The 27,500-nt window shown below is 33.7% G+C and overlaps 1 protein-coding gene across 1 annotated transcript in view; it reads right to left on the reverse strand.

Annotated features, from left to right (window-relative positions):
- Mctp (multiple C2 domain and transmembrane region protein) overlaps positions 1-27,500 on the reverse strand; it is a 487,710-nt gene that overhangs the window by 142,058 nt on the left and 318,152 nt on the right. Inside the window, 3 exon segments of the mRNA XM_068352315.1 lie at positions 6,604-6,801; positions 10,940-10,984; positions 15,198-15,388. Of these exon segments, the coding sequence (XP_068208416.1) occupies positions 6,604-6,801; positions 10,940-10,984; positions 15,198-15,388 (434 nt within the window).

Consider the following 27,500-nt stretch of genomic DNA (forward strand, 5'->3'; position numbering starts at 1 on the left):
TATTATTATATTACTTGCTAAGCTACAACCCTAGTTGGAAGAGCTGGATGCTATAAGCCCAAGGGCTCCAACAGGGGAAATATCCCAGTGAGGAAAGGAAATAAGTAAATAAACTATATAGGCTATGAGGAGTAATGAATAACAATATAAAATATCTTAAGATCAGTAAAAACATTAAATTACATCTGTCATAGATAAACAATTAAGATCCCGATACAAAATTATATCTATTACGTAAAAAATATGAGATAATTCCAAATTATATTCATATTAATAATACTTTTAATATTTGTTTTTATTATTGACAGGGAAAAAACAGTACTAGTTTAAAAAAGGCAAAAGAACAATGTAGTTATCAGACCCAGTTTTTACAAATTGTTCTACAAATTGTTCTATGTTCTACAGAACTATCACAAATAACCATACAGAAAATACAGTCCCCTCCTATTTGTAAACTTTTATACTAAGATGCCTATGTGAGATCCTTTGAAGTTCCCTTTAATTACTTCACCTTTTTACAAAAATTAAAACATCAACCGTCTTTGGCTAGAGTTCTCTTGCTTGAGCGTACACAATTCTATCTGTTTCCTAGTTTCCTCCCCTCTTCACTGGGCTATTTTCCTGTTGGAGCCCTTGGGCTTATAGCATCTTGCTTTTCCAACTAGGGTTGTTGCTTAGCAAGTGGTAGTAGTAATCATGATGAGAGAACTATGAGACTGGGACCGCATGAACTCTTGAATAAATCATAGCAAACAGGAACCGAAGAGAACGAACTATGTAATTTTGTTGAGACCTCTCTCACATGACCGTTCTTTCACTGAATAATTGAAGTAACATATGTAGGTCTGGATAACTTTCTATAAACTGAATTCATTCGTTTGATTCTTTGAAATGTTCATGACATGGCATGGAACCTGTCACAAATATGTTTGGTAAATAAATGTATGAGAACATAAATGATCTCCACAGATTATTCCAAAACACGTTACTAAATCTTCTGCTAGAGAAAATGCAGCAGACTTTTAAGTTTCAAAGAAGTTCTGTGATTACAAGAAATGAAATACTGACCACCAAAGTGGAATTCCAAAGCAAATGTTTCTCAATGAACCAAAGGGGTTAACTACTACACTGTAATTGTTCAATGGCCACTTTCCTCTTGGCAAGGGTAGAAGAGACTCTTTAGCTATGGTCGTTTTCCTCCTGACAAGGGTAGAAGAGACTCTTTAGCTAGGGTAAGCACTAAGCAGCTCTCCTAGGAGAAGGACACTCCAAAATCAAACCATTGTTCTCTAACACTTTCCGGTACAACTCAGGAACATAAATGGTGGTCTACCCTTAAATCTGCACTCTTTGGTGTAGATGCAACAGTTCCTCCTTTACTTAAACCAGATGGCTCAGTCACTCACTGTCCAAAGGAAAAGGCAACCCTTTTGGCTGATGTTTTTGACAGTAAACAGAGTAATGAAAAACTTGAACTTCCTCATTCCTGTTTTCCTGAGGCTAAACTAACTAGTTTAGCTTTTCGATCTCGTGAGATTAAAGCTCTGTTGATGGACCTTGATGCTTATGGAGGTGTAGACCCAAATGGTATTTTTCCTTTGTTTTTTTATAAAGACAGCAGATTTCTTAGCTCCAAAGTTATCTGTTATTTTGCGCAAGTTAGCAAGAAGAGGAGCTTTTAGCACTAGTTGGAGAATTGGTAATGTTACTCCTCTATGTAAATGTGTTTGTGGTAGCTCAAGTCCCACTGATTACCGCCCAATTTCCATAACTCCCATATTATCTAAAGTTTTTGAACGTCTTCTGGCAAAACGTCTAAATAGGTTTGCTGAAGGTAATCATCTACTCCCTAGTTTGCAATTTGGTTTTCGTAAAGGCCTTGGAGCATGTGATGCCCTTCTTACAATCTCCAATGCTGTACAGAAATCCCTTGATTGTGGTCGGGAAGTTCGTATGATTGGCCTTGATTTTAGTGCTGCCTTTGACCGTGTTAATCATGAGGCCCTTGTTTTCAAACTGAAACAGTTGGGAGTTGGTGGGTCGTTTCTTAGCATTATTATTGATTTTTTTAAGTAATAGATCTCAAAGAGTTGTTGTTGATGGGCACCATAGTGATTATAGGAATGTGATATCCGGTGTTCCACAGGGTAGTGTTCTTGGCCCATTACTTTTCATACTTTATACACATGACATGTGGTTTGGCCTAGAAAACAAGCTTGTTGCATATGCAGATGATGCTACTCTCTTTGCATCAATTCCATCCCCTGAATGTAGATCTAGGGTTGGTGAATCCCTTAATAGAGATTTAGCTAGAATTAGTGCATGGTGCAAATTATGGGGTATGAAGTTGAATCCTAACAAAACTCAAAGTATGATTGTAAGTAGGTCAAGGACGGTGGCTCCTCAACATCCGGATCTCAGTATTGATAATGTTTCTTTAAATATGTATGACTCTTTCAAAATTTTAGGTGTGATTCTCGACAGTAAATTTACTTTTGAGAAACATATAAGGTCTGTGTCTTCTTCAATTGCACAAAAAATAGGCTTATTGAGAAAGTCTTTCAAGATTTTCGGTGATCAATCTATTCTGAAGAAGTGTTTTAATTCTTTCATTCTACCTTGTTTTGAGTATTGTTCTCCTGTCTGGTCTTCAGCTGCTGATTCTCATCTTAATTTGTTGGACAGAAACTTACGGTCTATTAAATTTCTTATTCCTGATCTAGATATTAATCTCTGGCACCGTCGTTCAATTAGTTCATTATGTATGTTGCATAAGATTTTTCATAACTCTGACCATCCTTTACATTCAGATCTCCCTGGACAATTCTATCCTGTTCGTAATACTAGGCAGGCAGTTAATTCTAATAGCCAGGCCTTCTCCATCACGAGGCTCAATACTACGCAGTACTCTAGAAGTTTTATTCCAGCTGTTACCAAGTTGTGGAATGATCTTCCTAATCGGGTGGTTGAATCAGTAGAACTTCAAAAGTTCAAAGTTGGAGCAAATGCTTTTTTGTTGACCAGGCGGACATGAGTCTTTTATAGTTTATTTATGACATATTTGTTTTTGATGTTGTTAATAGTTTATATATGACATGTCTGTTTTGACGTTGTTACTGTTTTTAGAATGATTTATTGTTAATTTGTTCTCTTCATTTATTTATTTCCTTATTTCCTTTCCTCACTGGGCTATTTTTCCCTGTTGGAGCCCCTAGGCTTATAGCATCTTGCTTTTCCAACTAGGGTTGTAGCTTGGATAGTAATAATAATAATAATAATAAGTTTTCGGTAGTGTCATAGCCTCTGTACCATGGTCTTCCACAATCTTGGGTTAAAGTTTTATTTCTTGAGGGCACACTCGGGCACACTATTCTATCTTATTTCTTTTCCTCTTGTTTCGTTAAAGTTTTTATAGTTTATATAGGAAATATTTATTTTAATCTGTTCTTAATATATTTTATTTTTCCTTATTTCCGTTCCTCACTAGGCTATTTACCCTGTTGGAGCCCCTGGGCTTATAGCATCCAGCTTTTCCAACTAGGGTTGTAGCTTAGCAAGTATTAATAATAATAATAAGTTGGATTTGGTTGACCATACATAATTACTATTATTACTTGCTGAGCTACAACCCTAGTTGGAAAAGCAGGAGGCTGTAAGCAAAATGGCCCCAAATAGGTAAATAGCCCAGTGAGGTAAGGAAACGAGGAAAAATGAAATATCTTAAGAACAGTAACAACATTAAAATAAACTCTAACAAAATAAGAAGAGAAATTAGATAGAACAGTATGCCCCAGTGTACCCTTAAGCAAAAGAACTCTAACCAAAGACAGTAGAAGACCATCGTACAGAGGCTACGGTACTACCCAAGACTAGAGAGGAACGGTTTGATTTTGGAGTGTGCTTCTCCTAGAAGAGCTGCTTACTATAGCTATAAAGACTCTTCTACCCTTACCAAGAAGAGGGTACCCACTGAACAATTCCTCGGCCACTGAACAATTGCAGTGCAGTAGTTAACCCCTTGGGAGAAGAAGAATTGTTAGGTAATCTCAGTGTTGTCAGGTGTATAAGGATAGAGGAAAATCTGTAAAGAATAGGCCAAGGAAAGTGAACCGTAACCAGAGAGAAGGATTCAATGTAGTACTGTCTGGCTAGTCAAAGGACCCCGTAACTCTCTACATACATATAATCAGCGTCAAAGACTTTGTTCCATCAAGCTAGGACCAGGGAAGGCCAGACAATGGCTGCTAACGATTAAGCAGGTAGACCTATAGGGTCCCTAACACGATCATTCCTTGCTCAAAAAGATGGTGCAAACCTACAAGAAACTATCGAGCTTGAGCGGGTCTCGAACCTCCGTCCAACAGATCACCAGGCCGAGAAGTTTCTATCTGGCTACAACCCTAAATCCATCAATTTCGACTTGGTCCAAAAGTATAATTAGGTAACTCAATAACACAGTTAGGCAGCTACACGATGCTAGCAATATTCAAGATAATGAATTTAAGTATATTTAACTCTCATAAAAATTATCACACACTATTCGCTGTTTGCGAAACTCTTAGTTCTCATTTATTCAAAAATTACTATTTTTTTCCTCACTGTATAAACTATGGTCCCGACAATTCACTATTTTCTTTTCACGGTAGATCACCAAAGAAAATATCTAAATAGTCTATTTATGATCTTTTGAAGCCAATTTTTTTCGTCATGTAGATATATAAAAATAAAGTATAATTAAAAATAAAGATTCTTATGGCATATATCTTATTGTAGTAACTAATAAAAAATACTGATATATATATATATATATATATATATATATATATATATATATATATATTAATATAAATATACATACATATATATATTTATATATATATATATATACATATATATATATATATATATGTATGTATATACATATATACATACATATATATATATATATATATATATATATATATATATATATATATATATATATATATATATATATATATATATATATATATATATGATTTTATTTATACACTACAGTACAGTTGCTGAGCGACTAAAAAGATTCCAAGATGCGACTAAGATATCTACTGCGTGCATATGTCAGACTGTGAGCCAAATGTAAAACAGCTGTTAAGAATTATTATTATTAATAAGTCTTCTACTTATACACAAGGTCCTTTTAACCCTTTGGTTTGATTCAAGATGTCTTTACTAGGTTCGATCTAAAGATATATTTTATGTCGAAAAACCCGAGTTAGAAATCAATGAATTCTTGCAATGTTGAATATGAAAATATATAGAAAATAATGTAGTTTAGTAAATATTATTTTCCCCAAAGTGACTGGATTACATAAACTAAATTTTCTTTACACCATTAACATAAGAAACTAATTACATTACAAATCAAACACAATACTGTTTTCTAATGAAAAAGATATATTTAAATTTTAAACTAACAATATTTAAAAAACAAAAATGTACTACCTCTTATGATCAGTGATATTCAAGTTTTATCAAATTAGCCTCTAAAGGTAACGAAATAAATTGACACATTTTATATCAAAATAGAGACCATAATGGAAACCAAACAATCTTCAACATTCAGCTGATAGGAATATATGTAACACTTCAATATTTTTTTAGGATCATTTTATAACGATTTTTCTTATTAACCTGAATGAAACAACGCTAAATTTTTGCAAAATAAACCCACTCACCTGAGTGGCTCCAACAGTCGACGAAAGGGTTAAAAGAACATACTGTAGAATACATACTGAACTATCAATTGCTGCTTCTCAGGATGAAATATCTACGATGCGAAGGAGTGGAATAAAAAGTTAAGGATGGACAAGGAGGCCGAAGCAGCAGCCAGGAACAGGCAACGTCAAAGGTGTTTCTCAGAGATGTCTTTGATGACGGATCCTTTGGCGAAGAGCATCAGCCATCATAACTCGGTGGCAGAGAGGGGTGAGTTTGGAGGTACTCTAGTGTTAACCAAGTGTTGTAGCATCCGTGGTCAAAGATAGTAAAGGGAAGACCGGAAAGCTTCTCACAAAAAGTGCGCAATATCTCTTACCAGCGCCATCTATTGACAATGCGTCCAACTAAAATTCACTTGAAAAGTTCTACTGACGTATCCCAGCTATTTTTATTTTCTTTTTTTTAGATAATTTAAGCTCTTAACAGTACCCTAGGTATTGTTTTTAAACAAAAAAAATGCACTTTCTTTAACCATATAAGTATGTATTTTATTATTTAGCAGTACAGTAGTGACAAACGTACGCTTTTTTGGTTTCTCCATTCCAAATGTAAACAAAAGCCCGATCAGATCAGCGCCATCTGTTGCAAACGCGCCATACTACAGAGGAATAATTATTACAGAAATTCTAATGACTTTTCGGTCTTGCTTTTACTGTCTATGATCTGTGGTGAGTAGGCAGATAGTTTAGATACAGAAAATAGTGCTCGTTGATTGTAGCATCAAAAGAGGAGGTGGAGGAGGAGAAGAGAAGGAGGAGGAGGTGGTAGTAGTGGTAGTGGTAGTGGTGGTGGATGAGGCCACATTACGATCGCAACTGAGCTAATTTATAAACAAAGACTAACTCCTGAGTAGGATTGGTCACTACCTGCTCTCCCGAAGGAGGAAGTGTCTCCTGATTGGTAGTGGGAGTAGGAGGAGGAGGAGAGGAGGTGCTTACCACACGCATCCCGAGCCACCAGGTCCTCGCCGCGTTTCAGGTGGACGTGCAGCTGGAAGAAGGTGTGCTGTCGCAAGGCCCTTTGGCGGGCCACGCTGGGGTCCTGTTGCCCATGAGAAAAAGAACGATAAAAAAATGGAAGAAAAATTTAAAAAAAAAATGCTAAAAAGCGATCACTTTCTGTTCTCAAGTGATAATTTAATATAAATAAATGAATTGGGTAAAATCAAATCCAAGTATTTTGATATTTGTGCTCATGACATTTTAATATAGATTAATTAGGTAAAAGTAAATCCAAGTATTTTTATACTTGTGTTCATGTGACATTTTAATATAAATAAATTAATTAGGTAAAAGTAAACGAAAGTATTATTTTAATACTTGTGTTCATGTAACATTTTAATATAGATAATTTAATTAGGTAAACTTAAACGCAAGTATTTTGATACTTGCGTTCACGTGACATTTTAACATAAATAAATTAATTGGGTAAAAGTATATAAGTATTTTGATACTTGTGTTCGTGTCATTTTAATATCAATAAATTAATTAGGTAAAAGTATACGCAAGTATCTTATCTTGTTACTTGCATTCATGTGTCATTTTAATATAAATTGATTAGGTAAAAGTGAACACAGGCATTTTGATACTTGTGTTCATGTGACATTTTAATATAGATACATTAATTACGTAAAAGTAAACACAGGTAATTTGATACTTGTGTAGATTAATGTCATAACATGCAATAATGATTTTGTCAGTCCATAGGCACAAAAAAAAAAAAAATGCAACAGGTGTACTTTTGTTAAATTGACATGAAAAATGAATCAACCTTGGGAAACAAATGCATAAAATCATATTCCTGCTCGAGGTGAAATAATGGATATTTGGACTTACAAATATACAGTGAATGCCTTAGCTTAGGAAGTAAATAAGGTAAGCAAGTGAAGCACGTGTTCTGAAACTTCCAAAAGTCATGAATTTGTTCTGAAACTTCCAAAAGTCATGAATTTGTTCTACAACAGCAAAAAGTAATGATTTTGTTCTGAAACTTCCAAAATTGATGAATTTGTTGTAAAACTTCTAAAAGTGCTGATTTTTTTCTAAACCTTCCAAAAGTGATGAATTTGTTCTGTAACTTCCAACAGTTAGTTTGTTCTAAAACTTCCAAAAGTGATGAGTTTGTTCTGAAACTTCCAAAAGTGATGAACTAATCCAAGTGAAAGCTAAAAAAATTTTCTGTAGCAATCATGAAAGCAAGTTCTTCTGTATAAGACAAAATTAAAATGAATAAAAACATGAATGTGAAAATTTTCAAGTTTTAAAAGTACTTGTTCACAAAAATTCAGTTAAGAGTCCCAACATACATCTTTCTCTACATAAAACCTTATAAAAGTAAAATTCCACACTATCTGATATGGGGAACACTTTAAAACATTGGACAGGGGATAAGATTCCACTCAAGAGAATATTCAAATCAGGAGAAGGATCCCCTTAAAGAGAATATTCCTTTTAATGACAGATTCCACTCGAAGAAAAGACTACAAGAGAAGATTCCACTATTGGCAGAAGACTCCACTCAAGAAGAGATTCTACTGATGAGAGAAGACTCCACTTGAGAGAGAAGACTCCACTCAAGAGGAGATTCTACTTAAAGAGAAGACTCAACTTGAGAGAAGACTCCACTCAAGAGGAGATTCTACTGATGAGAGAAGACTCCACTTGAGAGAGAAGACTCCACTCAAGAGGAGATTCTACTTAAAGAGAAGACTCAACTTGAGAGAAGACTCCACTCAAGAGGAGATTCTACTAATGAGAGAAGACTCCACTCAAGAGGAGATTCCACCTAAAGAGAAGACTCAACTTGAGAGAAGACTCCACTCAAGAGGAGATTCTACTGATGAGAGAAGACTCCACTCGAGAGTGAAGACTCCACTCGAGACAGAAGACTCCACTCAAGAGGAGATTCCACTTAAAGAGAAGACTCAACTTGAGAGAAGACACCACTTGAGAGAAAATTCCATTCAAAAGAAGAATCAACTCGAGAGAAGAATCAAATCAAAAGAGGATTTCCCTTAAAAAGAAGATTCCACTAGAGAGAAGACTATAATCCAGAGAAGACTCCACTAAGAGAAAGTTTCACTTAAAGAGCTACATGCCAATGACAATTTACCTATAGGGCACAAACGAGCTCTTCAATTGGGATGGTACTCAAGGTGTGTCTAAAGCTGGGTTTACATGATCGAACGGTTCGTCGAACACAGTTCGACAGACAAGTGTTTGAAGTAATGTTCGAACGTGTGAACGGGGTACTTGGTTGTCGAACGATTCGAAGAAAGTCTGCTCTAGCTTGACTTTTGTGGGCGGGGCTTCATCGTCCACAAACCTTATGCATTGGTGACTGACTCCACCTCCTCGAACCGTTTGATAAACAGGGTCATCAATCGAGTTCGACGAACCGTTCGACCGTGTAAACCCACCTTAAAACAAGGTATGTTACTTCATGCCAAACTCTCTAACCACAAGTTAGGTTAATAACAAACATTATTTCAAACTACGGTGTTGCAAAAGAAATTTCTGGCGATTTCTAAACTCTAGACGTAGGTTAAATAGTGATACCTTAAATTGATTAGATTCCTTATCATTTGTTGAAACGTAGACTCATCCAAAAGCATTCTTATAAATACTGAGATACTAAAATAGTACGTAATGAAGACATGTACTCAGTGAGATATCTAAATAAAGATGAAAATTTAACATTTTATGCTAATTTTACCAAATACTGGACTAGTAAGTACTGAAGACATGTATCCAATGAGAGATATAAATTATTGAAGGTTAAAATTTCAATACTACCACCAAAATGTTTATAAACATCTATGTGGCACAAAAATAATTAATATAATATTTTCCCCAATTTTCAAGACATTAAAAGACATGAAATTATTGGTCAGACCACTAAAGAATTAAAAATTGAAAAATTCAGCTTTCCTATTGATAAAGAAATCGTGCAGATTAACATTTTAACACTGTCAGTTTGCATTTCACTGCAAGCAGAGATGAAATTGTTCTTTAAGTGCAAAAATAATCTAAAAAGAAAGAGGTAATGTCTTTCTAACTTCATTTCCTACAAGGTTTAATAGTTTATCAACACTATCTTCGTTTCTAATTATCTAAATATGCAGTTAGCAAAAATTAAAATCTGCATAACCATTCTCAAAATCTACATCAATTCATTAACTGCATATTACATTTTATGAAATACAGGGTACACACAATGTGAAATTCTAAAAACGCTTTTGGAAAGAGACTGTTTTAATCAAATGTAGAAAGTCTTAATCAATATTACCTCTACAGTATTTGCTAGACAAAAATTCAACAGGGTCGGACCTCCTATATTCCTCTAATTAACTAAAACATACCTAATGCCTCGAAAAAAAATTAATATCTATCGATTAATAAAAAGTGTATTTGTTGATATACGTGCTAGAGATGTTCCACAAGGTTTAAAATAAGAAAATATTTGGAAAATACAGTTACAGTATTATACAGAAGTCTATGAAAATAAATTACCTTTTAATCCTATATTATCAATACACTGTATGACTTCATTTAACACAGTTTACTGTACATTGAAATATATGATTAATTTAGCAACAAACCAGTAAACAACAAAAATAAATGCCCTCTTTATTATAATACAAATAAATACCTCCTATATATTGTACATACTTAAGAAGAAATCAAAACCAAATTAATACAAATATATTGTAATACTCAATAAATTTGAAATAAACCCCCATGAATAATGTAGAAAGTTATGAAGTAATAAAAGAATCATAACACAAATATATTGTAATAACCAATAAATTTCAAATAAATCCCCATTAATACTGTACAAAGTTATGAAGTAATAAAAGAACCATAACACAAATATATTGTAATAACCAATAAATTTCAAATAAATCCCCATTAATACTGTACAAAGTTAAGAAGTAAGAAAAAAATTATCATAACACAAATATATTGTATCAACCAATAAATCTCATCATATTGAAAACCTTGAGAGGAACGCAAATGCCAGTGCACATTGAATACCTAAAAGGTCATGTAAACAAAAAGGGAATAAATTCTTCTAAGGTCTAAAGATTTAACACAAGGGCAAATCAACAGGGTCAGTGTACTGTACTGGAGTGCAAGGCCCAATGCCAGTGCCAGTGTCAGGGTGCCATCATACTAACCTCAACTGTCCATACTTCTTTACATACTGTAGTAGAGCTTGCCCCCTAAAAGAATGGTATCGGAGGAGGGAAAAGTATAAAGTATAAAGTAACATAAGATACAATTATTAAATCAAAAGAAAGATAGAAATAGTTACATGATAGTTGAACGATAAATTGAGAATATACAGTTTTGAAAACTTATGTTTTGATAGATTTTTTGAGCCCTTGAAATTTATAGATTTTTTTTTGAGCCCTTGAAATTTTCATATTGTAGCAAAAGCAAGGGTGATATAGTATAATAGTTTCGAACACAGATTTGCCGTATACATTCATATAAACGGGTATGATGTATTTCAATGTATGTCGAAAAAATATGCAAATTATTTATAAATAAGAGCATCGAGTATTTATATACCTGTGGTTCATGATAGTAGTACATTGAATTTCTCGTGTGCCTTTTTTTCATTATTTGATAATTTGAGTTATAATGTGCTATGAATAATTGGCAAAAATTGTTGATTATATCAACATCATAAAAAAAACCTACAGCTATTAATCAGGATGTACAATAATATAAAAAATAATAATACATGACTGACCCACAACAGCATTAGGTTCACACTAGCAAACATAAATAAAAATAACCCGAGTTAGACAATTGCATATAATTATCTGTTCAACCTTTAACTCATGCAAGAAATATAAACATTAGACACTGTATTACACAACCTAATGACCTCAATGAGCCCTAAAATCACTAAAACACACCTAAGCTATCAAATGATTAGTAATGTGATATTCTCGAGTTACTTTCCACAATTTAGGGGGGTTACCGACTTAAAAATCTCTTAGCTCGTCCCAGCCGAGTTTGCTTGTAAGTTTTGATGTAAGTATGAATCAAGACAAAGAATTATGCTGGAGGAAACGTAGTGCAGGATAGATTTAAGTTGGGGAAAATGTAGTACAGGATAGAATCCCAGAGCTATTAAAAGACAGTGAAAAGGTTTTATGATCTTGGCTAATTGTTAACGGGTAACTATTTTATTACAACAAAGAAAACAAAATTTAGAATACCATTTTGAACAATATCAAGACATTGTCATGTATCTTGTTTTTAACACTACAACATAAAATGACACTTATTGATTATTACTCAATTTCAGACCTCAACTTCACCTACTTCAACATCGTTCTGATTTGTAACTACTTCAACACAACATAACCAATGGGAAATACTGAAATAAGTTGGGGAAAATGTAGTAGAGAATAGAATTCCAGAGATACTAAAAGACCATTAAAAATCTTAAGATCTTAGCTTATTATTAACGGGCAACTATTTTATTACGACGAAGAAAAACAAATAAATTCAGATCTAAATTACCACTTGAGCAATACCAAGACATTGTCATATATCTTGTTTTTAACACTACAACATAAAAGGACACTTGTTAATTATTAATGAACTTCATCTACTTCAACATCGTTCTGAATAGTAACTACTTCAACACAACACACCAAATGGAAAATAACTGAAATATATACACCTTTAATAAGGGCTGGTAACTATCTGAATACCACGACTCGGGGGTTAAAAAGTGACTGTGCCGCCTGCTTATCTGGAATGTTGATATAGAATTACCCGAATCCTTACCATATTAAATATGTCACTATCTCTATTCCTTATGTTAATAGCTATATGTTATAGAAATGATGTGTAGCCTATAAGGGGAACGAGTGACTATACTCAATTTTTTTTAATGAGGCACATTTGCACTGACTCGCCGCGGTGCCCTTTTAGCTCGGAAATGTTTCCTGCTATCTGATTGGTTAGAATTATCTTGTCCAACTAATCAGCGATCAGGAAAAGTTTCCGAGCTAAAAGGGCACCCCTGCGAGTCGGTGCAAATCTGCCTCACTAAAAAGAATTGACTATAATTACAAAAGGAAAGAAGAGGGATTAGTGTGTCTCAAATTTCTATAGTAATTTGTGTGAGCAACTAAACACCGAACAGACATGTCCAAGAATCTATGTTTCAATTGTGATTGTTTATATGTTTAAGAACACACACACACACACACATACACACACACACACACATATATATATATATATATATATATATATATATATATATATATGTGTATATATATATATAAAATATATATATATAAAATATATATATATATATATATATATATATATATATATATATATATATATATATATATATATCATTTTCTCAACCATTATTCATAAAGAAAATGTAATGAACTAATAATTTTAATTGATAAAACATCTTCAGTTTTAATTAAGGTGAAAATCAAGAGGAAATAATTTTGAAAGAGAACAGCTTAGAAATAAGATAGAATGGTAAGAGGAGGGGAACAGCAATAAAAATGGAAAATAAGTAAAAGATATCATGAGGTGATACCTAATGCAGGAAGAGAGAGAGAGAGAGAGAGAGAGAGAGAGAGAGAGAGAGAGAGAGAGAGAGAGAGAGAGAGGTAAAATAAGCTGAAGAGAAATTTCAATGATTCAAGGGAAGTAAGAAATACTGGATAAATGGATTATAAATATAAACATTGTGAAAGCATTATTATATAAAAAATTCACATGTTTGAGATGCTAATTGTGTAATTAACTAAATTAACTACATCTGATATAAATATGTTTGAAAGAAAATGGAATATTTTCATTATAAATTAGCTTTTTATCTTAATTCTAATATTGACCAATAATACTCAGATGCAATATTGAGATGAGTAAGAAATATCTGAATGAATGTAATTTAAAAAAAAAAAAAAAAAAAAAAAAAGGTACGAAATTATGAAAGCAAAATAAATCTATTTCCATAACAGGGAATTCATATTTACTTATAAAGCATACACCTTGTCATTGAAAATACATTAAGATGCACACTAAACCTATCTCTCTATTTCCTTTGCCAGAAGTATACAGAATAATTTCATTCAATGGACAATCACTTCCAGATATCACTTGATTTATGCCCGAAGATGTAAGCGACCGTAAGATGTCTATGAAAATATGAATAAACTGTATAACCTAACACGTCGCTGGGCCAAGTATACATACCCTTTTATTTTCAACTAGGGAAATTGATAGTCTTTTCTTTTCAATTAAGAAAATAGTCTTTTATTTTCACTTAGGGAAATTGATAGTCTCTTATTTTCAATTAAGAAAACTGATAGTCTTTTCTTTTCAATTAAGAAAATAGAGTCTTTTATTTTCACTTAGGGAAATTGATAGTCTTTTATTTTCACTTAGGGAAATTGATAGTCTTTTATTTTCAATTAAGAAAATTGATAGTCTTTTATTTTCAATTAAGAAAATTGATAGTCTTTTATTTTCAATTAAGAAAATTGATAGTCTTTTATTTTCAATTAAGAAAATTGATAGTCTTTTCTTTTCAATTAAGAAAATTGATAGTGTTATTTTCACTTAGGGAAATTGATAGTCTTTTCTTTACAATTAAGGAAATTGATAGTTTTTCATTTTTAATTAGGGAAAATAATAGTCTTTTCTTTTCAATAAAGGAAATTAAGTTTTTTTTTTCAATTAAGGAAATGGATAGTTTTTCATTTTCAATTAGGGAAATTGATAGTCTTTTCTTTTCAATTAGGGAATTGATAATCTTTTCTTTTCAATTAGGGAAATTGATAATATTTCTTTTCAATTTGGGAAAACGATAGTCGTTTTTTTCAATTATGAAGGGTATTGAGGTACGATGATAGAAGAAAATGGACTTGTATTCCATTTTTTCAAAGATGCTAAATATATAAAGGAACGGTACAAGCAGAACATCTCTCAAGACAAACCAATGTGTTTGAGTTTAAACCAGGTGGTAATACCTTCGTATTTATGACAATTTTAAAAGAAAATAGGCCATGTGTAATTTGGTAGACTATGCAAATTGACACTGTATACATTAAAGGAGAAGTGTCTACTATACCATAACTGTAACCTTTATGATTACAGATCTCCAAAGTAGTACAGTAACTAAGGCAACACAGAACATCAGAGAGTTGTGACTTTTTATCAGAAAAGCAATGAACTGCCACCAATTTGGTCACAAGTTAAAAGTGACTAAAGCAGCAGCAAACTTCTCTATAGATGCGATAAAGTACTCACTGGTAAACAAAATCTAAACATCCGATTCGAAATAACTTCACATTTCTTAATATCTTAAGAAATTCTCATAAAATAAAGTACTTAAGTACCATGCAGAAAAATTACTACGCCTAATTCAAAACAAACCTGATAGTGAGGCGCATCGCCTTCGGCGAAGTCTCGCCCCAGAGCAGGACTGAAAGACCGCCCATCCTGGCTGTCGTAGAAAGTGCGGGCGGGCGTGGGCGGGGTGAAGTTGGATGGAAGTATACCGCTCGGTAGGCTAGCCTGGTCGGCTGAATCGGGAGCCCCTGGCACCGTCCCACCTCCACTGGTATCTGGAAAAACAATCAAACTCGTTTTAGATATAAATTCTATACGAAAATTGAAGAGGGTCATCAGACATTTATGTAATTGGCTACACACGCCCTTCTTCTTCGAGGGGGTAACCCACACAGTTGACTAGCTACCTGGTATTCTGCACTAATTAGCGATGAATATTTCTGGAATCAGCCATAGTTCATCTGTCTCTTAACCAAGGGGATGATATCGGGACCCATGGTGTTGATACTATCTGTCTAACATGATCAATATTGCATGTATATACTGTATGTATGTATGTATGTATGTATGTATATATATATATATATATATATATATATATATATATATATATATATATATATATATATATACAGTATATATATATATATATATATATATATATATATATATATATATATCTATATATATATATATATATATATATATATATATATATATATATATATATACAGTGGTACCCCGATATACGTCCTTAATTCATTCTAGTAGGTAGAACATACCCCCAAAAAATCTTCCCTTTAAAATACAAGGATAAGAAATAATACGTTTCAGAGTATTATAAATTACGTTGTATATATCATATGTATATATACAGAGATGCATAAATTAATTCGCACAACTTATCAATAAAATGCATACATAACTAAAAGTACCTGCATAAATAAATTAAGATAAAGTGAAAGAAAAAAGAAAAAATCAACGTCACTTTACCTTGCTGGTGGTAAGGAGGGGAGGAAGAGAGGTAATTATTTGGAAAAGCTCTTTTCAATTCAAATTTCAATATACTGAAATTCAGTTTTTTTTTTTTTTCCTCGCTTATCTGGGTTTTTTTTCTAGACTTGAACCTGGTTGAGTATCCCCAGGTTAAAGGTTTACTGAAACATCCACTGCAGTTTGGTTTTACCTTTTCTGAAGTGTCTCACTGTATGGTCCTTCCACATATTATTCATAAGGATTGCCAAAGGTTCATTGGGGTGGTATTTTACTGCAAAAATATTCATGCCAGCTAACTTCTTAAAATTATCCAACCAGAAATGGCTGGCTTTATATCCTTGCCTGAAATGTTCACTCCTCATTGAATCTCCTTTCAAAGATCAGCAGGCAACATTTTTTCCTTATACAAAGCCTCTCAAACAATATTTTGCCGGGTTACTTATTCCTTCAACCATAAATAATGTCTTACTACTTACTATGTTCGAAGATATTATTTAGATAACTCCCACCCCCTTTTGCAACGTTAGTTAATTAAATGGCTTCCTTTTACGCAATTGTTGAAAATCTTGTTTCTGACATATACTAACAGTGACGAGCAAATTTTCATACTCATGTGATCTATTTTCTTACGCCGACAGTGATCCTAACCATTTTCTTTGATGCTTTTCTCGCTAACCTTCGAAGGAACCATTTTGAATGACCCGGGCATGCCATGGTTCATCCAGACCAATACTTTGTATTATCTTTGGATCCTGGTGTTACAATTTTTAGCAAGTGGGGCACATTACCAAAACTAACACAAGAGCTAAGTAATGATTGTAAAACTTCTAGTATTTCTAAAATAGTTCAACGCCTCTATTTCTTACAAGTTCAGCTTTCACAAATTTCAAATACTGTTATTGGAACGTTTCCACCTATGTGGAAGTCTGGATGTCTTCAGGATACCTGGATTTTTGCTTGTACAAAATCCCTGGAAGAGGTAGTTTCCCCTTTTTTTCCAATGATATTAACAGATTTAGATCATGGTTATAAAGTTCTTTTTAGTTGGAAACTTTGGTAAATGTTTATATACATTATACACTGGCAAAAGTAAACATTAAATTTTCACGTTCCCCCACTAACCTAACATAGGGCTCGAGTTATAACTAAAAAGGGGGAGGGGAGAATTAGTTCTTGCAACCCCCCCCCCCCCCCCACTCACCTACACTGATTTAAGACATCGTTTTCTTAATCGTCATCCATCGAGGCATCTCTGAACAATGCATGGGTAAGGCTATCCTAAATTTTCACTATCTTCCTCATGGTCCAGGTTACTCTTCTACAGTGTCAGAAAGTATATTCTGCTTATGTGTATACGATATAAAACTTCTAAGCACCTAATATCTTTCCCTTTCCACTCTAAAATTACGAAACAAACTTTCGGGCTGTTCATACACATATGATTGTACTGCAGTTCCTACAGCTGTAATGTGACTTCAAAATACCTCTCCACTTTGCAAAAATACTTAAAAGCATTTTTGAAATGCAAATTATTTAAACAAACTTTCGGGATGTTTATATGCATATGATGTGTTTATATGCATATGATGGTACTGCAGTTCCTGCAGATGTAATGGGACTTCAAAACACCACTCCACTTTGCGAAAATACTTGTAGCATTTTTGAACTGCAAATTATTTATGTATTAGTTCATTCATCTATTTATTCACTTCACAAATTAAAAGTTTACTTTTTCACTTTTTCTTCGCGCATTGTGAATCTTATTTCAAAGTTGAAAAACATTAAGGTCTGTACCATGTAGTCTGTACGCAGACATTAACAACAAAAGATTGAACAATTTAGAATTTGCCGATGTTATCCCATCGATATTAGTCTCAATCCTTTAGTTACAAATAATCTTAAAAACCATAACATTAGATTTTGACATGAAATGTTTCAAGTTATAAAAAATTATTATTTTCAGAAAAATAAAATTAATATGAAACAATAAATCAAAATTGCTTATCAATGTGAAATCCTTTTATAAAATATAAAGTGGAATAATAAGATTAATTTCTAAAATATGAAAAACTAACCTAAACTGACATGCATATGCTTGGGTAGTGCCATAGCCTCTGTACCATGGTCTTCTAGTGTCTTGGGTTAGATTCTCTTGCTTGAGGGTACACTTGAGCACCTTATCCTATCTTATTTCTCTTCCTATTTTTATTTTGGAGTTTTTATAGTTTATACATTAAAAACTTATTTAAATGCTGTTCTTGTTCTTAAAACTTCTCTGGTAGTTTATATCCTTTCCTCACTGGGCTATTTTCTCTGTTGGAGCCCTTGGGCTTATAGCATCCTGCTTTTCCAACTAGGGCTGTAGCTTAGCTAATAATAATAATAATAATAATAATAATACTAATAATAATAATAATAATAATAAGAGACTCCTAGTAATAATAATAATAATAATAATAATAATAATAATAATAATAATAATAATAATAATGACAGAGACGCCAATCTAATGACATAAGCTCACTGCGCTATTCCACATATTAGTGAGTACATACTGTCTAAATATATAACCATTTTAGGAGAAAAGTAACATTGAACTTTATTTCAAAAGAAAATGGTTTCTGACGAAAATATGAGAGCGAAAATGTAGAAAAGAATAGCAAATTGCTGCTGCGCTGTTGTGCAAAATAACAAAAGGTTTTGTCGGCCAGAAACAATTCCAGGGAAATGGTCTAAGCTACCGGTTAACGTGGAAAAACTCCTATTCTGGTAAACAAAATATTGCCACACAAAAATTCTTGCATTTTAAAGTCTTAAAATTTTTTAGGAATAACTTCTATTCGACTCTGTGCCATAAATAAAACATTGGATTCTCAAAAGGAAAAGGAATATACGCCACCTCGCAACTAAGGAAGTTTTAAATTATTTAAACATTATCCAAAAAGTTGAAGAAATTTTTTTTTCATATTTAAAACTTTCCAAATTATTAATAATAAAGTTTTCATTATTAACGTTGATAAATCGCCGAGTTTATTTAAAACCCATGAATAATAGGAGCTTATAATTTAACGTTTCTCCACGGAGGATTTTATGTGTAGGATACAAGAAAAAAAAATGTCCCCAACACCAAGATCTCATAAGTAAACCTCTGCTGATCCTTTGAGGCCCGTTTTAAAGATCGCCATGAGCGGTAGAAACAACAGACGCAAAGTACTAGAGACCGTCCATATACACATATACCCATCGCATTAGTTTCCTCTCCTAGCAGGTTAAGACCAGGGCAAGACATATTTACAAATCCTCCTGGATTATTGCCCCAGGATATTCTCAGCCAATAGCCTCCTAGTGGAACAACAGCCGCTCACTTCGCCACAGAAAGTGGGTGGAGTCTCTAACAAATGCGTTACTCTTCTGTGGCTCGTTACGCACGCAAAAAAAAACAAAAAAAAAAAAAATGATTTCATTGCTCCTCTGTGCCGGCAAGCGGTACATGGATATGCAGCGCACGCCCACGTAGGCCACTATTAAAGTATCATATTTAACTACAGTTTATATAACGTCCCTTAAATGGTCTTTGCTCCGCCGTACCTCGCTTAAAGGTTTAAAGGCCACTCATGATTGGCAAAGGCAAGGGACAGTGACATTGCCCTATCAAGCAGGACAATGCCCTAGAGACTGACCATATTACATATGATCAGCACCCAAACCCCCTCACCAGCCAAGCTAGGACCATGGAGGACCAGGCAGTGGCTGCTGATGATTCAGCAGATAAACCTATAGGCTCCCCGACGCGCCCCATCCTTACCTCACAAGGATGGTGAAGTTGCAGCGACCAAAGAAATTGAAGAGTTTGAGTGTACATGCGTCTGGCGTTCACCAGTCAGGGACGTAAGCCCATTTGCTTCGCTAGCATATAAACTTTATCTCGCTGCTCTTCGGTTCTGGCACTTGGTACATGGATGTGTTATGAAAGCTATCAGTATAGGTCACAATTAAAATATAGTTACCGATAATTCATATCACGTGTGGAGATGGGCAGAGACTCCATCCACTTCGTGTGATGATACATGTGGCTATTGGCTGTGAATTTCCTGGATGTTTTGTGAATAGGGTTCAACCAGCCAGTCAACGGCTGCTAATGACTCAGCAGTAGAGGTATAGCTCCCCTATCTCACTGAGTTTGCAGACAATACTAGAAACTATGAAGCTTTACTTGGTTTTCCACTTGGCGCTCCTTTAATTTCTTAAACTTTGCAGGAGGATAAAAAGTACATAATCAACTGTCTTGATACACATAACCACAACTGGCTTGAATAAACAATCCACTCTTGAAAGGACTATAAATTTAAGAGTCAATAATGGAAGTCAAAGGCTATTGCCTATGTTCATTGACTATCATTTGTCCGTAATTTGCGAAGCTCAATAACCTAAAGGGCGAGCTGTTTTCAGGTGCACATATCACTAGAGTTTATATATTATAAGTAGTGAAACAACTACTTAATAAAATCGTAATTTCAAAAACTATACATGGGCTCGGGAAGTATGTACAGTTACTGCTTAAATAAACGTAAGAGAGCTCAAAACTATGACAACGGTCTTGAACAAAACTTACACACAATTGTACTTCATGGATCATATGATTATTTATTTTCCATGAGTACTTTACCTTTCATACACAACTTTTGCTTTAATCAAAATATTTTTACATACTCAAAAATATTGTCTGTCCCATACAATTTGAAAATCCTCCATTTGGCTTGTCTATTCATTCCATCATGAACATTTCTATGTCCATGTAAAACACACACACACATCTTCTATTCTACCGAATTTCTCTTACTTTGCCCAAATTGCTTGGTCATCATTCTCCATTCTCTTTATTTAATTTTTCTAACAAGAGGTGAAAGCAAGTTTTCAGGATACGGTCCAATAAATACTGCCGTCCACCTTAGCATTTCAATCTTACTTTTATCTTTAGTTATCATAGTTGACCACCACATCATTTGAATGTCAATTTTCTTTAATTTGGAATTACCTCATCCCCAACACCCTTGGACAGCTTTAATTTACCGATGCAGTAACGTCTCTGACTAGTGAACGCCAGACTGGGGTTTGAGTACGCCCCAACTTGTTAGTTTCTTTGGTCGCTGCAACTTCACCATCATTGTGAGCTAAGGATGGGGGGTTTGGGGGAGCCTATAGGTCTAGCTGATGAGTCATCAGCAGCCATTGTCTGGCCCTCCTTGGCCCTAGCTTGGGTGGTGAGGGGTTTTGAAGCTGATCACGTGTGTATATGGTCAGTCTCTAAGGCATTGTACTGCTTGATAGGGCTATGTCACTGTCCCTTGCCTCTACTATTCAGTAGCGGCCATTAAACCTTTAAACCCACAGGGTGGGGCACTGGAATCTCAGTGTATATGATGCCTCAGAAGGAATGTAGAATGCTAGTCCCTGTGGTTGTTAAATCTAAAAAGGGACGCCCAAGAAAATCAATTGCTGAAAATAGTGTCCTAACCCCCTAAGGAGTTCAAGCTAACCTAGTCGGTGTAATGTGGACCGTAAGGATTCTAAAACAGCATTGACCCACAAATTCAGATCGTTTACATAGCAGATGCAAATATCCTGGGTTTATTGAAGGTAGCCTTGTTGGGAAACCAGCATTTTGTAGTACCAACCAGGGACATCACACCCCCCCCCCCTCCCCTCCTGTGAAGAACAATAGTGATTCCCCCGTAACAAATGATAATGCCTCCATACTTTTACATAAATACATTGGAAAACCATTTCTCCTCAAGTTAACTTGTATGGTGAGAACATGTATGTATTATAGAGCCTTTCTCAGAGCTCAGTTTACTTAAGCTTCCCAACTCCCTATTTATTACGTATGAGGGAAGTGCTACCAAACATTGGCAAATTTTTAGTAGAAATGGAGTTATTTGAGCTGCTACGGATATGGAAACGCTAAAAAGAAATGATAAAATTTTACAGATTTTCAACAATCAGCACTCATTTCAAGACAGAAACTTCCCCAGCGTAGCTTTGTAGTACCCAAAATAAAAAAAAAAAAATCTATTTACTTTCTGACTGGTTTTAGACATCCTTTATTGGGATGTTAAGTCATAGTATTAGTTTGTGTATCAGGTTCCAGCTGATTTCTATAGCAAGAATTGAAGGCAGTGGGGTTTCCAAAACGGACACTGTGGAGGAATTGGAGCGACATATTTGCATTGGCAATTCAAAATCTCCGATATTCGTCCCCGTGAGAGTGACGCATTGGTAAACATATACGCTGCAAGATAATAAGCTTAAAAAGTCTAAGTTTCACGTATTGATAAATAAAAGACTATTTGCAGTAGGAATTACAGGAATAAATTCAGAAAATACTGAATTATAAAAACAGTTGTTAAAATTACTCTACACGTTTCATGTCAGAAGTAAAGTTCATCTTCATTTTCACACGAAAAAGTTCATAGTCTCTTTCTATTTAAATCGATTTCAATAGTTATGATTTTATTTTTTTTTTTTTTTGCCATCTTGACATTTTGTTTATGTTAAATGTGGTATCTTGCTGTTCGTTCGTAAGTGGTGTTTAAAAGAATCCAAAGTTTTTGTCCACAGAATATCAAAAAGGAAAGAAACATTACCAAGATGACTTAAAGGTTTGAGGTTAAAGGCCGCTTATAAATGACAGAGAAAAGGGACAGTGACATTGCCCTATTAGGCAGTACAATGCCCTAGAGACTGATCATATTACATATGATCAGCTATTCTTCATAAAGCTAACGGATGTCTGGTTTTCAACTAGTACGATCCCTTCACTGAAAAAAATATTTAGTAAAAAATCTTAAATGAAATATAATGATCATTTTTATAATTGAAATGAGAGAAATTACATTCACTTTACTAACGATGCACGAATAACGTCTCTTCCGAGAGAGAGAGAGAGAGAGAGAGAGAGAGAGAGAGAGAGAGAGAGAGAGAGAGAGAGAGAGAAGCATAATTTTCCCTAGCGGTGAAAGACACTTCTTCAGGAAAATGTTCATATTTTCCTGAACAAAGAAGTAATGACTTCTTTCCTGAGAAGGAAGAGCTCTTTGTCAGAGGGAAGCAAGAGAAAAGAAAGAATGTCTTTCTTTCAGACAGATTAAAAAAGGCTACATTGCATTCCGGATGAACTGACTTTGCTGAACGTTCTACAAATGGACAAATCATAACATCTAGAACAGGGGTTCTCAACCAGGTGGGGAATTCCCTCCTGGGGTAAATTTCAGGTTTTCAAGGGTCGGGGTGGCGGTGGAAAGATTTCAGATTCGTTATTACCTTCGAGCTCCTCATGGAATTCTATAAAAATAATCCAGTTAAAATTATATAAGTAAATGCAAATTTGAAAATAAAATATTTGGGTTAGAGTTCTCTTGCTTGAGAGTACACGGGGGCACACTTTTCTATGTAGTTTCTCTTCCACATGTTTTGTTAAAGTTTATATAGTTTAAGAAATATTTATTTTAATGTTGTTACTATTCTTAAAATATTTAATTTTTCCTTGTTTCCTTTCCTCACAGGGCTATTTTCCCTATTGGGGTTCCTGAGCTTATAGCATCCTGCTTTTCCAACAATGGGTATATCTTAGCAAGTTATAATAATAATAATAATAATAATAATAATAATAATAATAATAATAATAATAATACTTTTTTTTAGGCAGACAATCTTGAAAATTATTTAGGAATTGGATTCTGGCAAGGTGAAAAGGTGCATTGGATAAAGTTGAGAATCACTGATCTAGAGGAAGTGGAAATAATTTTCTCATGATACAAACGGTAGATACAGGATTAGTGCAATGCCTTATCGTCTTATCACCGCCTGCAAAGAATCAACTCCCCCCCTCCCACCCCACCCTCTCACTCCAGACAGTCATCACTAATTTCTGGAAGTTTTCTATTGCTAATCTCCGTTTTATGCTTGATATCAATCATGATATTTCCAATTCTTTTATCTGTTTTCTTTCTTCTTTTTTTTTTTAGCGTTCCCAGCTCTCTTTAAATCACCTACTTATTACGTTCTACAAATGTTATTCACTTCATTGATTACTGGCCTTGCTGTGATCTATAGCTGTTGGTATGAAACATCTTAATCTTATTGCATGTTCCAGGAATGGTAGTATTTAATAATGGCAAAGGCAAGGGACAGTGACATTACACTGACCATATATACATATGATCAGCACCAAAGCTAGGACCAAGGTAGGGAAAGGCAATGACTGCACATGACTGAGCAGATAGACATATAAGCTCCCCCAAACACCACAGCCTTAGCTCACAAGGACGGTGAGGTTGCAGCGACCAAAGGTACTAACAAGTTTGAGGGACTCACCAGTCTGGGGATCACCAGTCATGAACGTTACCACGTTGGCCATCACAACATTTATAGCTGGGGTTAGGATCTTTAGCCTGCAATTCTATATGGTGCCTTTTCTTATAAAGGTAAAAAAGGGGGTACTCTCTGGAATTGGATTCCACAACCTGCAGATACCAAATAGGTACTCCCCATTGTGTTTATAGATACTGAAATTAATATTTTTTTATAATACTTAGGTGATCTATTTACTTTAAGTATATATTAGATAAACCCCAAGACACAAATGTGCAAATTAAAGCATGTGTGTTCTTTCAAAGTTTAAACCTCCCACGACTTCATTCAAGTTAATTAACTTTGCACTAACTTTTGACCAGTTCAAGTTGGAGTATGTGTATGTACGTATGATGAAATTGCAGCAGTGACACGCAAATAATTCTGAGAGAGAGAGAGAGAGAGAGAGAGAGAGAGAGAGAGAGAGAGAGAGAGAGAGAGAGAGAGAGAGAGAGAGAGATACAAGGATTTTGGATGTCTCTACGACTTTTTAGTCCATTTGGGGAGACTCCATATGCTCTTGGGTAGAGCTATTTGGTTTGAACGTTCAAAGTTTTTATGATATTGTCTGACTTACTCTTGAAATTGTTTACCATGTTACTGTTTACTACATCCGCTGGAAGTCTGTTCCATGTATTTGCTATTTTGTATGTAAAGAAATTACCACATTGAGTGGTATTGTATCTTTTCAAATGAGAGAGAGAGAGAGAGAGAGAGAGAGAGAGAGAGAGAGAGAGAGAGAGAGAGAGAGACTCAAGGACGCTATATCTTGGTTTCTTTTCTTGATAGAGAAATCAAGAACAACTCGTCTCCAATCTGGCTAAAGACTTTCCATAATCTATAGATCTTTACGCAATCTCCACATTTCTTATACCTTTATAATTTTCAAAACTCAAGGTTCTTACTTCCTTTTAGTTTAGTCCCCGCTAATTTTCTTACGATCAGCATATGAATAACCCAAATCCCCCGCTCTAACTTTTAACGAGCTAAAAGAAACCCAATTGAAAATGATGACATTTCACATTGGAAATTATTCGTTCTTTAAAGTCTGAAGTCACTAAACCCCTTTCATCGAGATAATTAATGGTCCATTCAAGATGCATATTAAAAGAGAGAGAGAGAGAGAGAGAGAGAGAGAGAGAGAGAGAGAGAGAGAGAGAGAGAGAGAGAGAGAGAGAGAGAGAGAATGGAAAAGGCCAAATTCAGAGAAAAGAAGGTACAAATCTTTATTTTTAGCGAAGGATTTCACAGTTGAATAAGTTTGAATAATAATTCTGTAGCGGGTATTTCACAAATATTCTTTTAAAAAGTAGCTTAATTTCAATAGATATTTTCTTATAATCAGAAACGCGTTCTTCTCAGATGTGTTAATGACTCGATTAATATATTCTGTTTAGGACACGGTGATTATTGAAAGTCTTCTAAAAGATAATTACAAATTTAGCTGTTAATGACCTTTTTATAATATTCTGTTTAGGACACTGATTATTGGTCCTCTAAAAGATAATTACAAATTTAGTTGTTAATGACTTCTTTAATATATTCTGTTTAGGACAATGTGATTATTGAACGTCTTCTAAAAGTTAATTACAAAATTAGCTGTTAATGACTTTTTTAATATATTCTGTTTAGGACACTGATTATTGGTCCTCTAAAAGATAATTACAAATTTAGTTGTTAATGACTTTTTTAATATATTCTGTTTAGGACACTGATTATTGGTCCTCTAAAAGATAATTACAAATTTAGTTGTTAATGACTTTTTTAATATATTCTGTTTAGGACACGGTGATTATTGAATTTCTTCTAAAAGATAATTACAAATTTAGTTGTTAATGACTTCTTTAATAAATTCTGTTTAGGACACGGTGATTATTGAAAGTCTTCTAAAAGATAATTACAAATTTAGTTGTTAATGACTTTTTTAATATATTCTGTTTAGGACACTGATTATTGGTCCTCTAAAAGATAATTACAAATTTAGTTGTTAATGACTTTTTTAATATATTCTGTTTAGGACAATGTGATTATTGAACGTCTTCTAAAAGTTAATTACAAAATTAGCTGTTAATGACTTCTTTAATAAATTCTGTTTAGGACACGGTGATTATTGAAAGTCTTCTAAAAGATAATTACAAATTTAGTTGTTAATGACTTCTTTAATAAATTCCGTTTAGGACACGGTGATTATTGAACGTCTTCTAAAAGTTAATTACAAAATTAGCTGTTAATGACTTTTTTAATATATTCTGTTTAGGACACTGATTATTGGTCCTCTAAAAGATAATTACAAATTTAGTTGTTAATGACTTTTTTAATATATTCTGTTTAGGACACGGTGATTATTGAATTTCTTCTAAAAGATAATTACAAATTTAGTTGTTAATGACTTCTTTAATAAATTCTGTTTAGGACACTGATTATTGGTCCTCTAAAAGATAATTACAAATTTAGTTGTTAATGACTTTTTTAATATATTCTGTTTAGGACACTGATTATTGGTCCTCTAAAAGATAATTACAAATTTAGTTGTTAATGACTTTTTTAATATATTCTGTTTAGGACACGGTGATTATTGAATTTCTTCTAAAAGATAATTACAAATTTAGTTGTTAATGACTTTTTTAATAAATTCTGTTTAGGACACTGATTATTGGTCCTCTAAAAGATAATTACAAATTTAGTTGTTAATGACTTTTTTAATATATTCTGTTTAGGACACTGATTATTGGTCCTCTAAAAGATAATTACAAATTTAGTTGTTAATGACTTCTTTAATAAATTCCGTTTAGGACACGGTGATTATTGAAAGTCTTCTAAAAGTTAATTACAAATTTAGTTGTTAATGACTTTTTTAATATATTCTGTTTAGGACACTGATTATTGGTCCTCTAAAAGATAATTACAAATTTAGTTGTTAATGACTTTTTTAATATATTCTGTTTAGGACACTGATTATTGGTCCTCTAAAAGATAATTACA

The sequence above is a fragment of the Palaemon carinicauda genome, chromosome 2, assembly GCF_036898095.1.
Source record: "Palaemon carinicauda isolate YSFRI2023 chromosome 2, ASM3689809v2, whole genome shotgun sequence".
In the NCBI taxonomy this organism is placed as follows: Eukaryota; Metazoa; Arthropoda; class Malacostraca; order Decapoda; family Palaemonidae; genus Palaemon; species Palaemon carinicauda.